Below are 15,851 nucleotides of genomic sequence, written 5' to 3' on the forward strand. Positions count from 1 at the left end.
ACCATGGCTGACTGAGCCATAATTTGTTGAAGAAAGCTGTGAAGTTTCTGCCATTCAAACACGGAAGTGCATTTCAGATTTTTATCCCCTCAGTTTCCTGACTATTTTCGCATTTACCATTTCTGCTTTTCTGACTAAAGTCACATTTGCAAAGGCAAAGAAGGGATAAGATTGTTCCTGTCCTGCTGTTGGCTTGCTCACGTGTGGAATACATATGTTGTGTGGTATACATATAAGGACAGTTCACATTTAATTACTGTTATTTGTTTCCTAGGAGTAATACAACTTGAAAATAAAAAAGGATCACTGTCAGCTCGCAACTTGAGAGAACTGCCCTTATACAACTACGCAAAGGCTCACATTTGCAAATATTTAATATTTGTTTTAAGAAAAAGTGCTATTGCGATCATGTGTGCAACTTCAGTCTACCCCTTGCTGATCTGTGTTTGACAGAAAATTGGTAGTATATACTATTTGCTCACATGATTGACTACTTTAAATGTTTATGTTGTCTTATGTGATTTTCTAATTCTAATTTCTAATTTCTAATGTAATGTAATGTAATTTCTAATGTAATGGGACGTGGTGGCGCAGCAGCTTAATGACGCTGAAAGTTGCTGGCCAGAAATGGTTGATGCTTCAGTGGTTCGAGTCCAGCCTTCGCGTTAACAGGGTGAGCTCCTGTTTCCTCCCCAGTTCCTGTAAACCCAACAGTTTGAAAACTCACATGAGTAGATAAATGGGGACTCTCACCCTGGTGGGAGGAAAAATGCTGGTGGCGCCTTGCAAAAAGGAGTCGGGAGCAGTTGCCGGTAAGCATGAAAACTGTGCTCACCCGAAAAGGGCGCAAAGCAACGGAAACTCCGCCTTCTGCGCTCGCCAGCTGGGCTCTGCTCTAGGAAGGAGGCTCTGGCAAACCACTTCCGAAACACTTGCCTTGAAAACTGCAAGGACTCGTCCAAGCAGTCACTGCAGAGTCGGTAACGACTGAGCACAGATTAAAAAAAAAAGAAGTGATTTTTATTTTTCTAAAAAAAATTGTACCTTCCCTGATAGCGTAAAATGCTTTACGAAATGTAAATTATTTTAGCGATAGATTTGGAAAATTGCTTTAGAATTACGGAAAGAACTATTGGTAGTAAGTTTGATTGAAATCCCTAATTTATATTTGCTAAAATTATCTCTCAGGACCCAATTGCCTGGATCACATTAATACTGGCAATAGTGACAATAGGAAAAGGAAATCTCAGTAATTCCCCTTTGTGTTCTCTTTTTCAGGAGTGTCTTTGCATCCATGCAACTTAATTGAAAATTGACTTAGGTCAGCTGGCTAGAGATATGGTCTAATCATCTGAAGAAAATGTTGTACTTAAATCATGGGGTAGGTGTTTTGTTTTTTTCTTTTTGGGATATGTATGAGTATTTACACAAAAATACATCCATCCTTTCTGCTCTGGGCAATCAGGATAAATAAATGTCCATATTATTGGTCATGGACATTATCCCAGAGATCTTTTTGACTGTTACATTTTTCTCCCGGCTTCCCTAGGGCACGCTCCAAAGATCTGTTCAGAGTCACGCCACCTAAAAGCCTCCTAAACAGGGTCATTCTTCTAAATGAGGTATAAATCTTTCCCCAGGAGACTCCAGTTGCATAGTGTAGCTATAAACCTGCTGATAGCTACATTAGTTATGCATAGAAAATAAAAGATCTTAACAGCCGCATTTTTTCAGTTACCATTCGTCTATCAGGTGACCTTAGTCGTGATAATACATTTCAGGCAAAGATAAATTCTTTGTGTAATAAAATGGAATGAGGGAGGTATTGGTTTATTTATTCCTGTAAAAATTCCCCAAAAGGAAAATAAATTTTGATATGGGCCTATATGTAAATTCGCTAGGAAAACAATAACAACATCTATTACTTTGGGTAGAGAGAATAGGAATGTATAATGGCATAATCATTACTCCATAATAGGCAGAATAAAGTGAGGCCCCTATAAATCTGTTTGATTTCAATAAATGAGAAGAAAGCACACTTTTAAATACAAAATAGCATTGCTGGTATTTCACACATTATCTTGGTAAACCATAAGGAGGTCAACGTTATCATTTGCATTGTGAGCACAGATGAGATAGTCTAAGGCATAGCTAAAAGGTTTAGCTGGACTTATCCAGCTTACATTCTTATAGTCAGTTTTAATACTCACATACTGTGAATTTAAATACTATTAAAACAGTTTTAATATTCACATAATACTGTGATGTCTGTTTCATCTGTGCTGCACACAACACACTACAACTCATTCTCCTGGTGTTCCTTTTTCCTCAATATTCCCTTTCCCCCCCGGCTTCAATTATTTATTCCTTTTCTTTGATCATAGCTCCTATATTCAAGTCTCCATATATTCCCATCTCAGCGTCTTAATAACTCTTACCAATGGAAATTGATTTACAATGATAAAATCTGTTTCCTCCATCTTCTCCTATGACTGCAGGCAATGGGAGAAGTGATTTGTAGGCAGAAATGCCATGTCCCCTCTCCTCAGAGACTGTTTTTCAAAGGACGCTTACAGATTTATGCACTTGTGAGAAATCACAGAGTTTTTGTTTTTCAATCTGCATTCTTGAAAAGGTGCACAGGAAGTTACTGGCATTTTTTTTTAAGCAACCTGAAACAACAGCAATATTTTTGCATTTCTATGGTTCAGCACTATGTTGTGACTCATGGCAAGGGAGCCACATTTTTAGACGTTCACATCTGAAAGAGACAAGATGGGTGGGGAAGGGAAGAAAGGCTTTCTCTGGATGATGGAGTCCTCCCTGGACTTTGCTGCTAAAGAAGGCTGATCTTGTTGATTGCTTGAGATGATAGTTAGTTAGTTAGTTAGTTAGTTAGTTAGTTAGTTAGTTAGTTAGACAGAAAGGATAGGTAGGTAGATGATAGATAGATAGATAGATAGATAGATAGATAGATAGATAGATAGATAGATAGATAGATAGATAATCCAGCCTGCTGTCTGTTGCTGATTTTGTTAGTTTTCTGTCCTATTTTGCCTTGGGGAGGTCCAAGCAGCTTTCACAGAGCCTTCTCTGTGTTTCTTCCCCACTGTAACCCTGTAATATAGGTTGGGCTGAGACAGAGCCCAATATCATCCAGTGAGTTTCCTTGTTTGATCCTGATTCTCCCCAGTCTTGGTCATTATCCATCATATGTGTATTGTTTCAATAATGTGTCATTTTAGCTGTTGCAAGTTACTTTCTTGCTTAATAAATGCAAAGTTACTTTGACCACAGATAAAGCACAATTAATGGAGCAAAATAAATTATCTGGCAACAATAGGCTTCTTCTGAGACTCAGTTTGGTGTAGAGGTTAAGGCACCAGGCTAGAACTAGGAGACCATGAGTTCTAGTCCCACCTTAGGCACAAAGGCAGTTCAGTGACCTTGGGTCAATCCCTCCCTGGCAAACCACTTCTGAAATCTTGCGAAGAAAATTGCAGGGATTTGTCCAGGCAGTCACCAGGAGTCAACAGTGACTCAAAGGCACAAAAAAAGAAAAGGCTTATTTTAAATTCCATTAATTTCAGTTGAAGAGAAACTAAAGATAAAGAATAAAGCAAGAGAGAGGGGATCTGGGGGAATAAACAAATAAAGGAAAAACCCCTCCCACTGAAATCAGGATAGCTGATCTTAAAAATATTTGTTTATTTTCAGTAGAATACTCTCCCTGTTAACAATAGGCATCAAACCATTACAAGCCCACTTTTAAGGGACTGCAAAGTCACTGTACATAACAGAGTTTGTTTTCAGCCTTCTTCTCTAATGCACTTTCCTAAGTGGATCTTGACTAGTTGTGTGGAATGCACAGCTTTGTGTTAATGTCGTGTGCTAGTTTAATGGCTTCTTTCTACTGCACTGAAACTATCTCATTGGCATCTCCCTGGTGTTTGCACTGTCCTATCTATTTCTTCACACCCTCTTCACTCCCAATGGTGAATTCTCCCCAAATGAATTCCAGGGTCTCATTTTTACTTTCCCAACAGAAATACTCCAACAGCAAACATTTTGTACCAGCCACAACCAAGAAGGGTTACCCACAAGTGTTGGAAGGACTGATGCCAAAAAGGCCCAGCTAGAAATCTTTCACTTTTGTCACTTTTATTAAATTTCTACTGTTAAATATATTAAAAAGAAACGCAAATCCAGAAGTCAGCTCTCTATAAATGATCTTTAACTCACCAAGATCAGGAAAAGATTTCTCCGGTTGTGACCTTGTTTGGCTCAACATGTGACTTGCTTTGCTGCCTGGTGGGAGATACCTTCCCATAGAGTAATGGGGATGTGTGGGAGAATTTGGACTTTGACACCATGAATTTTGAACAGGCCGCAGGATGGGTGGCATCTTTTTTTCCCTGTAAAAAGAAAAATCAAAACCGTGTTTGAAATGCTGCTACCGATATTCACCCAGGTATGTTTGCTATGTACATTAAGTCAGAACAGATTTTCCTGTTGCTTCCTATTATTATTTCTCCGAATGCCACTTCAAATAACTTCAGAATTCACCTAGTTTCTCTCCTTTAACTTTCTGTCTCTTTCTACATTACCCATATGGATATAATATTGCAGCCTGCAGGCAAAAGAGAACAAGGGAGAAAACAGTGTTTATAAATCCTATTTATGATGGTATCAGGGTTTCTTTTTTTTATTTCAGCACTCACTTGGTCCTGCACTTTGGAATCATGTCAGACAAGAAGAATCTTGATGTAACAATATAGAAACTAAAATTGCCTCCTTTTTGTCTGTAGAGGGCAGGGAAAAGGAAGAAAAATGAAAGAAAAGGATGTAAACTACAAATGGACACATTTCCTGCTGCGTTCATAAAGATGCCATGAAAGTCACAACTAGGCCAGAAATGTGACAATCTTGTCCCATTGCTGGTCTCCTAGCAACTGATATTCTGAGTATAAGACATGAGATTGAGTTATTATTGCTGAGAGAGATATTCAACATTAATCTGATTAATCTACCTTTAAAGCTACCTCAAGCAGTTACCATTAACACATCTTATGGCAGTGATTTCACAAGTTAATTTATGCATGTAAGCACTGTCTTTTTTCTTACCCTGGAAATAAGATCCATTGACTGCTGGTAGTTTTCATTCTTTTATATCAGTGTTGTCCAAACTTGGCCACTTTAAGATGAGTGGATTTCAACTCCCAGAATTCCCCAGCCAGCATGGCTGGCTGGGGAATTCTGGGAGTTGAAGTCCACTCATCTTAAAGTGGCCAAGTTTGGGCAACACTATTTTATTCAAAATATATCTTCCTTTTCCTATGTATTTTTCGTGTCTCCTCCTCTATCTTTTAAATGCTTTTTTAACTGAGATGGGGACATACTACATTAGATCTCCAAAAGGTCCTTTGGAGCATAGTCTACAGGGAGAACTCAACAAGGCAAGATGTTGGTAGCAGCAGCATGCCTGAAGCTCTGTCCCTGAAGTCCTGAAGATGACTGAACCTCATCTGTACATATGCATGTACAAAGTGGTGGGGCTTCAATTGCACTGCTGTACTGGACAACTTGTCTTTTGGGACACCCCTCTGCCCCCTGTGGATGCCACTGGTGTGCAGAAATATAAATGTTGCCCTTGTTGACCACACCTCATTGTAGGGATGTTGGTGATCTGAATGCAGCAGGAAGCCAGTTGGGGGAATGTGCTCCTGAACATAAGCAGAGTGCTGAAAAAAACATGTGTATGCTGAACCATGCCTTTTCTTGGGCTTCTACAGTAGTCACACAGGCACAGGAGAATGTGTATTTGAATTAAAGCGGCCCAACAGGATTGGCCAGGTCTTTGCATCTCCTTCTTAATGCCTCCTTAACCCAACCTGGTAGACCATTGTACATCCCTACTGTAAAGCAGCTGCATCTTCTTCTGCATGCCCTCTGCAACCATCCTACATTGCAGCAGCTGCTTTAAGAAACTGACCCGTCTGCTCCAAAGCACCTTTTGGAGATTAAATCTGAAGTGCTCCACAGCCCTCTGTTTAATTTGGTCCATCTGAAACTTTTGCCTTTATAACCTGAACTGAGAAAACAGGGGTAGTGGACAAGGAGGAACCAACCCTTTACTCCATCCTATGTCCTTTCTCCCATTTGGGCTTCCCAAGAGATTTTCATTTCTTCGTTTAAGTGAGAAAGCAACGACCTCAATCAGTCCCAGTTGGCCTTCAAGAAATGGGCTAGGCTCTGTCTCCATTTGCAGAAGCTGTGCTGCAATTTTGTCATTTAAACTTTAATGGTGAGATAGAAATCTAGAAATCAGGCTAATAAGCCTGCAGTTTCCTGGTTCTCTCCTTCTTGGCTGTCTTTCAGTCATCTGGAAAAAAGACTAATTTTAGTTGCAAGGTGCCTATTTTGGCTAGAATTACAAGAAATCCACATCAGAGATAAGGACGCTTGAGATGTAAATATTCAACTCCGCAAATATATTTATTAAATAATGTATACCATGTCTGTGGCATGCAGGGGAAGATTCTCACATGGTACCTTCAACTGATTATCATAAAATTGAAATAGAATAAAAAATCAAAATAGATTTAAAACCTAGTAAAAAAGCATAGAAAAAGTTATGCTTTCTTGCATTAAAGCTGTGTGAGCAGCAAATATTGCTGGAGTGATATTTTAGTTTGGATTCAAGTTCAAATTAGTTTGAACCAAACTGATTGACCCAATGCTTAATGATGAAAACATATTTATTAGGATTGTGCCTGCTTCAGAAAAATGATAAGGAAGAGATGTTCTGGAACACATGAGAATGAGAGTGAAGCACCTTTTAAAAGCAGCTGCATCCTTTTTTTTAAAGCTTCTGCACGAGCCTGAAGAAACACACGGCTGCTTTTCAAGTTGGCGCATTAAAGCAGCCACATCTTTAATGCAAATCATTAAAACAAGCATATCTTTTTTTCAGGGCTCACAGGGAAGCCTGAAAAAAATACATTGCTTTAAGGAGTTGCAAATGAATGTTATGTCTCAACTCTCACCCACTCCATAGTATCTTTTCTGAATTACTTCCAAACACTGCACAGGCCTGATTTTCAGTCTTTATTCGACCAAGTAAGCAACCTTCTTATTAGGTTTCTTTCTGACATGACCATTAACTCCAAGCCGTTCATTGTCCATATACTTCAAAATTTTCATCTTGTGGCTTTCCCAAAAATGTCCTTCATGTAAAAAGGCCTACAGAGCAGGGGATTAGATCAAATAAGGTTCCTTATAAAAATAATGCAGCCCTTCCTTCAAGAACAGTACCTTATGATGTAATCTGGTTCACTGTCTGCTACATAGCTTTGACTAGGCAGTCCTTGCCATATATCAAATGGCCTCATTTCCCACTGGTCCTGTGGCTGTTGGGCTCCTCTAACAGAGTGCACAGGTTTACTGCTAACTCTAGTATCTGCTTCAATCTCCTTTGATGACTTTCTCTTCCAATTTATGGGTGTGTACCAAGCCACGGCCTAGAAAGAGACAGAAAAACTATGAACAGCACATTTTTCTAGGGATGCCAAGCTGCTCCTTGGAAGACATACTTTTTTATCTCTAAGGCAGGAGAAAAGGAAAAAAGGGACAAGAGTTAATTTGGCGATCCTTTTCCTACCTGGCCCTATTCTCTGGTTGCCTGATCTGAGCTACAAAAAGGCTGGATGACCACAGAGGGCAGTGAAGAGATACAGGGGACTCCAATTCTGATTGCTGTTTCTCATTGGTGCCATCTAGTGGTTGCTCAGACATCTGCAGTCAGATCTGGCAGTTCTAGATAAAGTGGATTGAAAGCATATCATGCAAGAAGCAGCAAGATAAATAGTAGCACCAGAAAATTGAGGTATTTGTGATGGGAGTGAAAGAGCAGTTTAGTGCCCTGCATTGAAATAATCTTGAATCATAAAATTCCTCTCCTCCCGAAAACTTGGAAAACATCAGAAAAAATTAAGAAAAAAAAACCAGTGAAAAACAAAATACTTAAATACCATTATAATTCTCACCAAACTTCCTTGAAACATTTGTTCCAGGATCATAACATGTTTAAGGATGTAAGCTTTGTTAGCTTCCTGATTTATTCACATTTACTTACAAATCTACCTTCAAGCTCTGTAAAATAGCCAAGTTTTAATGGCTTTCCAAACAACCTCAAAATTTGAGAGCCAATTATCTTGGCAAGGATGCTTTCAGAGAAAGCACCTAACCAATCCCCAGGGCTGTATGCTGGTTTAGGAAGTTGAAGAAAAAAGTCTTAGAAGAAGGGAATGGAAAACAGCTTCCATACTGTTGCCAAGTAAATGGCACGGAGATGTCCTTATAGTGAAGAAGAATTCTGCTCTTCATAAAGAAGACTTTTTCAGGGAGGTCAAAGAACTGCTCTCACAGGGATCTGTGAGGGAAAGCATGGGACAAAATATGCACCAGGATGCAACCCCACGACTTATCTGCTTGCATCCAATGTTGAGATGCAAGTATGCAAGAGCAGGATTTGGGTCTTGACATCATCTTGTGGGTGTCATCATATTGACACAATCTCACTGATGCTTGTGACTGCTCTGATATATCTAATTTACAAGAAACACAACACAAATTTAACATATTCTAAATTCAGGGTTTAAAATAAAAGAATTGCATGTCATTTAAGTCAGTGTTTCTCAAGCTCAGCAACTTTAAAATGTATGGACTATGCTGGCTGGGGAATTCTGGGAGTTGAAGTCCATATATTTTAAAGTTGCTGAGCTTGAGAAACGCTGATTTAGATATATGCTATGTTCAGGGATCCAAAAGAATTTTCCTTGCTTGGAACAACAGGTAGAGTGGCTCTAATTTTCAGTTCCTCTTTCACACCAAGCAGTCACTATCGGTGGACACTTTCATTTCACAGAATGGCCAAACCCTTCTCTCTCTCTCTCTCTCTCCCTCTCCGCTTTTAAGCATACAGTGAACATCTGGCTTTTGCTGGATTTATTTAGTGGATTTTCTACCTGCTTCTCACAGTTTTTAATTGTGCTTTCCTATATTGATTGTATGTCTGTTTTGGTTTCCAATTATCTTGTAAATTGCTTTGAGTGCTCTTTAAGCAGGGATGTTGGATAAAAATGTTGTAAATATTTATTTAGTAAACCTAATTCGACACTGCCAGAATCAAAATGACTTTGGGCGGCTTAGATAAAAAGTACGATATAAAACATATCCAATACAAACAGGAAAATACAATATACAATGTAGCATATAGCTCTAGAATGATATAAAGAAGATAGAATACAAAGATGGCAACAGCAAATCAAATCAGATCAAATCAGGGGAACACTCTCCAAAACAGCATAGCCTTCAAGTGCTTTTGAAAGAAAGATGGGTTGACTTTACCTAGCAGCTTCTCCTCATCTGGCTTTGAACATCAACTTACAGAATGCGTGATCGTGACATGAAGCCGTATCTAGGGCCGCCCTTAGTTAAATTCACTGGTTCAGTACAGATGACAAGACAGTTTGCTGGTTAACAGTCTTTTTGACTGGAAGACCAAGTACTTTTGTGGTGGCTCTCCAGGCAATACTTCCTTTTCTTTTAGTTTTGTAAATAATAAAGTAATAATAATAAGGATGTGAAGCCCTTCAGTTTTGAAAGCCAAAAAAAAAAAGGAGTTGAAAAACACAGGAGAAAGTGCATAGGTACTTGAACCAAACATATCTTCTTCAAGGATTATGTAGCAGCTGAGGAAGACAACCACACAATCCTGGGAAAAGTTGCAACTACTTAAAAAAGTTGTAGACAAGTACAACCTGAGTGACTGTGTGTGCTCTGAAACACTTTTTGCCGTTGATCTGAGGCACTGGACAACCTTATATCATCATCATCATCATCATCATCATCATCATCATCATCATCATCATCACCCACATCCAGAACAATCACCACAGCCCCACAGCTCACTGGGGTTGAAATAGTAAGGGAATCATGCTCCCGGCCCTGTGGTGTCCTTGTTTTCCCTTGTCACGCTTGTGAGGAGTGAAAATAACAAGTGGAGCAGAAAAGAAATGGGAAAACCAGTTTCTGCAGCAGCTCCAGGATTACATAGTAAATATGAGGTGAGTCACACTTACTATACCAAAAACCAGAAGGGGGAACGTGAACTGGTTACCTGTCCAGAAGGATTGCAAAGAATAGTGGTGCACTCAGGGCCTGATTGGAACTTGTCCAGCTCCTTCCAGAGATAGTCTGTGGGAGGCTTATGATGCATTTTAGAATCCATGGACCATACCTGCAATAACAAAACCAGGAGCAGTTAAGCATCACATAGATGCCCTTCCTGAGTTTTTCCACAGTAATAGCAGACATAACCTTCAAGCAGCTGAGCTTCTTCTCCAGTGGGCACTGTATGGGGACATTCTGTGTACTTCAAATCTTGCATCTCAAACTGGCAGGGGCCTCCCCAGGGAAGTAAAAAAAAAAGTCAGGTTTCTGGTCATGGCCATGTTGGAGCCTTGCCTGCTTTTTACATGTATCTCACACACCACAAAGAGTAAAAAAAAAAAGAGTGGGATTTTGAAGTTGTGGCTGCCACCGTGACTTTTTTTGATACCCTCCCAGTGGACACCTTTGTGTTAAAGGAAGAGGTGAAGGAACAAAAATGAGAACAGGCATATCTTGACAGCATATTTATTATTCCATTCCACCAGCTTGAGAGCTTTGTATTCCAGCAGTACACTGTATCATTTTTATATTTCACTTACTGTCACAACGGAGTTCGGCTTCATTCGGATGTTTGGGGGGAATTTAAAAATGGCTGCTGGGTGGCCATGAACATTCTGCTGAAGAATATGATCTCCAATGCTTTCTTCTTTATCAGGAGAATTATTAATTATCTTCACATAATGGCCCCATAAATCAACTTCAGTAATTTTAAGGTTCCCAACACTACTAAAAAAACCAAAACAAAACTAGATTAGAAAACCCAGTCTTATTAGGATTATCAGTGTATCAAAAAGGAGAGTCTGTTTTTGCAAAGTTTCGTTCCTTGTGTCTCCTCTATTACCCAGGAAACACCACCCAAAAGCAGGGTGAAGCATTTTCTGGTACCTCGTTCCATTACAAGGTCACTAAGAACCAGTACAATAAAACTTTTTCAAAAAGGGAGGGGGAGTCTGTTAAACCTGAATGTTTGTTAAATCCAAACCAATCCATTGGCATCATTTGTATCAACTTATATCATTTGTGTAATTACATTATTGATGTAAATCGTGTCATAAGGCCTTAACTTAACAACCTGTATGGGCTTTGTAGCTAAAGTCCATTAAATCAAGTTCTGTTAATCCAAGGGTTTATTGGAGGGGTGTCCAAAAAGTAAAGATGGTGGCATGCATATAAAAAAGGAGCAGGGTTTTGGTTACAAGGTCATGGCTCCCATCTTGACTTTTTAATTCCCCCACCATCTACAACTTCCCTGGGGTTCACTGTTCTATTTCTTTTCACCCTGGGTTCACAATCTCAAGGCAGTACAATCAACCCTTTGCCTGTAATTTGTAACCAGAATGCACCAGAGTAGCTTGTAATAGTTGGCGCAAGGTTGGATGAAGCATAAATGGTTTCCAGTCTTACAGGCCTCCATTGCTAAATAAGATTGAAATTGGAACCAATGCTCACAATTCAGTATCAATCCAATCTGTTTCGCTAGCTGAATTTTTAAATGAACTCTTAAAAATCAGCAAAATTGCATCCATTTTCATTTATAGCTTGTACTTTTTTAATGTGAATTCCCTGACAAGCCTTCTTCTGTTTTCACATACAATTCTCTGGTGTACTTTTTTTTTTACGAGCATTTCTCTGATGCAGCATTTTTTTAATGTACGTATCCCAAATGTAAGGTTTTTTTTTTGTTAAAAAAATCTGTCCTTGATCTATGCTATTTTTCAGAAGCATCAGTGTGTATGTGTATGTGTACATGTGTGTGTATTTTTTATTGAAAAAAAGCTAAATACTAGTGGACAACATTAAGTACAGCCATCAGAACCATGGAGGATTTTTCATCACAGACTTTGCAAATTCATTCCCATAGTGCTTCATGGTGGATTGCCTTTACATCTCTGTTCTGGCAAGCTGATTTCTTCTTTTGCATAACATATTCCATTTCATTCCTTACGGGTTAAATTAAGATACACAATCAACCAAAAAGTTCTCGTTGCAAATAACTCTTCAAACCTTGAAGGTGACCTCCATCCACTTTGGAGCCTGCAAAGCAAAGACCAGGAAAAGCTCTAGATTGGCACCAGCCCTGGAAGATCTTTTAACACCCCCTACACTGCTTTTATTGTTTCTTTTCTACTGGACCCATGACTACTCATATTAATTAATATTAACGTACTCTTTTTAAAAATAAATGACAAACTGTGTCAAAATCACCAAAGTTCTTCCATTTTTCAGCAAAGGGAGTATGGAAGCAATACAACGATCTATAATTTTCAAAGGGGAGAGGAACCATTCAAATGAAGAGGGGAAAAAATTAAAGACATGGGAAGGAAAAAAATGGATTTCTGGAGTCTAATTCAGGTAAGACAGTGCGGTTGATAAGGACTGTCCTGTTGTGTAAAAAGGGATCATTGTAGAAGTGATCCTGGCATTTTGTGGCACTTATCTGTTGGGTTAGAGAACCAGCAAATTATGCTGCAGGATGAGAAGGTGTTGCGAGGCTCTCCAGAGAAGAAAGAATGACTGCATTTGTCTGTTTGTGGACACTTCCAACTATGTTACCTGCACATGCAGGAGAGGAAGTTATCTACATTTCTGAAAAGGTAAGAACTGAAGTTTTTCATTGCTGGATGGAGACGATACTCTTCAATTTTAAACATCATCATTAAATAGAAAAGTCAGGTGCCTCTTTGGATTAAGATGCATTATTTCCAAGAAACATCCAGCTCTTCAAGGTTTTTTTAATACCTCCATTTATGCATTAATAGAGCTTTAAATTACTGGACTATTTCAGTGCTTATTGTATAAGCTTGAGACAGAATTAAAGTAAAAAAAAAAAGAGAAAAATTAATAGAATCAACAATGAAGAGTGGGCTCAGGAAGGAGCTTGAAATGAGTCTTTTCCACAGACCAGAAGCACCTTCCAGAGAACAGGAATAATCACGGAGAAGACCTTTTCCCAAGTCCCTATGAGATAGCTTGTGACACTGAAGTCAAATGGCCTTAGATGGCCTCAGTGAACAGAGATCTCCAAACTTTTCAGGCCAGTGGGCACACAGGGATTTTGAGAGCATGGGGCACTCTTACAAAATATTTGTTCTGATCAGAGACCATGATAAAATATCCATCTACCAGAAAGCAAACAAAGTACCAATTTATTTTCTAAGAATGCTCCAGTATCTCTCTAGAAAACAGGGGATGTTGAGTTTAGTGTGTTATTTTACATGATGCTATTTTTTTTCTTTTTTTCTTAATTAAAATAATTTAATAAGGCACCAAAATTAGGTTGGAAAGGGAAGGAGCTTGGAAGGTCCAAGAAACATGTTGCTTCCAGATGCCATGTTTGGGACTTTGGGCAAGTGGTTGGGAGGATGTAAACAGTATATCCATAGCATTCATTAAAAGCTTTGGCCATCAACTCAGAGAAGATGCTGCTTGCTCGAAGCCAGTGCCTGGAAGACCTTCAGGCAAAGGACTTCCAGGCTGCACTTGCTGTGGGCAACCCATAATGACCCAGCCTTCATGCATGCTGAAAATCTTCCAGAGTGAGCAGTTCTGGCACACATAGTAAGCAATCCTAAAATTGCTTGTCCTAGAAATCACTCTGGCCAACATTAGTCAATAAAAGTCTTCCTTCACAGCAATCACCATAAGTGGTTTGGAGCCACCCAAATTGCTTTGTTGAGTGACCTGGGTAGCCTTTTTGTTTCAATATTGCCTTTATATCACTTCACATGGCTTTCAGTTCTCATCTTTCTTGTGGTGTCTGTTTCCTGACCCAATCTACCTTATAGGGCTGACATATGATCACTGAGGCCAAGATTTTCTTGAAGATTTCCAGCGTGCCAGTCACAATAGACCACACTGCAGCAGTGAAGCTCACAGGTGCTAGTGCATGCACCCTCATTTTAAGGTTCTTTCAACAACCAGTAGCATAACAGAAGGTCAGAATCCAGCCACCCCAACAAGCGCGAGGAAAGCAATGTCCTCCATAGATGCATCAAGGTGTTTAACTTTGTCCAGCTGCCCAGCTATCACAGGCTGCATGAGTGAATGAGAATTAACTTGCCAAGTTTAGAGGAAATTGCTGACTGCCTTGCATTCTTTCTTCCGTTGACCAAACTAATGAATGCTTATACTATCTCTGATAACCACAATAAGTAATTTTTTGGTGAAAAAACAGAAGACAATTTATATGCTCCATGGAACCTTAGAAAGAAAGGGCTATCTGTGTCTAGCTACATTCATTGCCTCTGTATATACCCAAGTTGTATTCTTTTAAAAAAGTTTATGATTATATTTTTTGGGGAACATAGATGCTGTGTGCTTCCCCCCCCCCCAAGAGAAAGAGACAGATGGAGAAACAGCTTAATAAAAAACCTTCCTTTTTACTGGAGAAGTTATGAATGCTTTTGGGTGAGGATTCTTTCACTTCTGGGGGGGGGGGGGGGACAGAAGGGCAAAGCTGGAAAAAGAACTTGCAAACCAAATCCAGAGGGCATTATTAACCTTGTAAAGAGCCGATTCAATTAATTTCTTTTCATTTAACCAGTAGTCAGAGGGCAGTCGGGCAATAATTCCTCAGGGAAGCACAAGATCTAATCTCTTTTGTGCAGATGACAATTGTGTGGTCTGCAAAATACTCTTTCTCTCTGCTGAGTGAAGAAGGGGACTGTGATTCAGAAGCCTCCAGTCCTTCCCTTAAATGCCAGTTGAGTAAGGTAGGTCCACAAAAAAGGATGGATGGGAGTATCTTGGGCTCTGTGGATGCATTCTTTCTTCTCCTTATTGATGCCAGCAACGTACACAACCTTCAAAGTGTATCTTCCTTGAACACAGAGAAGATACCATATTGGAAATGTCTTTGAGTGATTCAGCTCAGAGAAAGAATGGGCATGTTAGAGAGAAACAGCTACTAACTGACCCCAAATAATAGATTCTTCCAAACAAAGATGTAGTTACAAGAACATGGCCACACAAGCCTCCTGTTGAACATGTTCTGACATAACCTGGTCTATGCAATTATAATTCCAGAATTACTCTTCTGCCAGTAGCATTCTATCCAATGAATGGGCCTATGTTGTTATAGAAGCAGCAATGAATCACTGCCATAGCTTCCAGGGTAGTCTGGTCTGTTGTCGAAGGGCAAATGGTTCACTCATCCCACCTCCCAGCTCCCATTGTGAGGATGTGAAGGCATGTCTACAAGAAAGGGAAACAAATGCAGAAGACCCGCCATAGCGGTATGCTCAGAAGATAATGGGAGCATCCCCTTGCTGCAAGCACAGAACTGCTGGCAATTTTATCTCTTTTATTTTTTTAAGAGGGAGAAAAGATGTTTGATTAGGTATGAAAGTGAGGAGTCCGGATAAGGCAAATGAAGACTGGCTGTTACTGGCCATGACAGGCAAGTGCTGGGATGACCAGAACTTCAAGGACCAGTCGTAAGTACCACTTGTTCAGCACCATTGTAATTTGAATGGTCACTGACTGAGTGGTTGTTAAATGAGGACTACCTGTAGAGACAAAGCTTTTCACGTAGGAAACAGACCTCAAATGCACAGATATAATATGGGGGCTACCTGGCTTGGCAATAATAGCTATGAAAAATAATAAGAGTTAGTTAC

General features: G+C 39.5%; 1 protein-coding gene across 1 annotated transcript in view; it reads right to left on the minus strand.

The window, feature by feature from the left end:
- The window catches only part of LMNTD1 (lamin tail domain containing 1), a 114,777-nt gene that overhangs the window by 34,164 nt on the left and 64,762 nt on the right, over window positions 1-15,851 (minus strand). The window contains exons 8-11 of the mRNA XM_088134995.1: window positions 10,773-10,959; window positions 10,181-10,300; window positions 7,315-7,520; window positions 4,243-4,415 (exon numbers count right to left, since the gene is read on the minus strand). Of these exons, the coding sequence (XP_087991121.1) occupies window positions 4,243-4,415; window positions 7,315-7,520; window positions 10,181-10,300; window positions 10,773-10,959 (686 nt within the window). The remainder of the gene's footprint in view (window positions 1-4,242; window positions 4,416-7,314; window positions 7,521-10,180; window positions 10,301-10,772; window positions 10,960-15,851) is intronic.

Source organism: Python bivittatus, unplaced genomic scaffold (assembly GCF_059951505.1).
Source record: "Python bivittatus isolate LINGU-HERP-01145 unplaced genomic scaffold, Pbiv_v1 ctg000120_np1212, whole genome shotgun sequence".
Taxonomy (NCBI): domain Eukaryota; kingdom Metazoa; phylum Chordata; class Lepidosauria; order Squamata; family Pythonidae; genus Python; species Python bivittatus.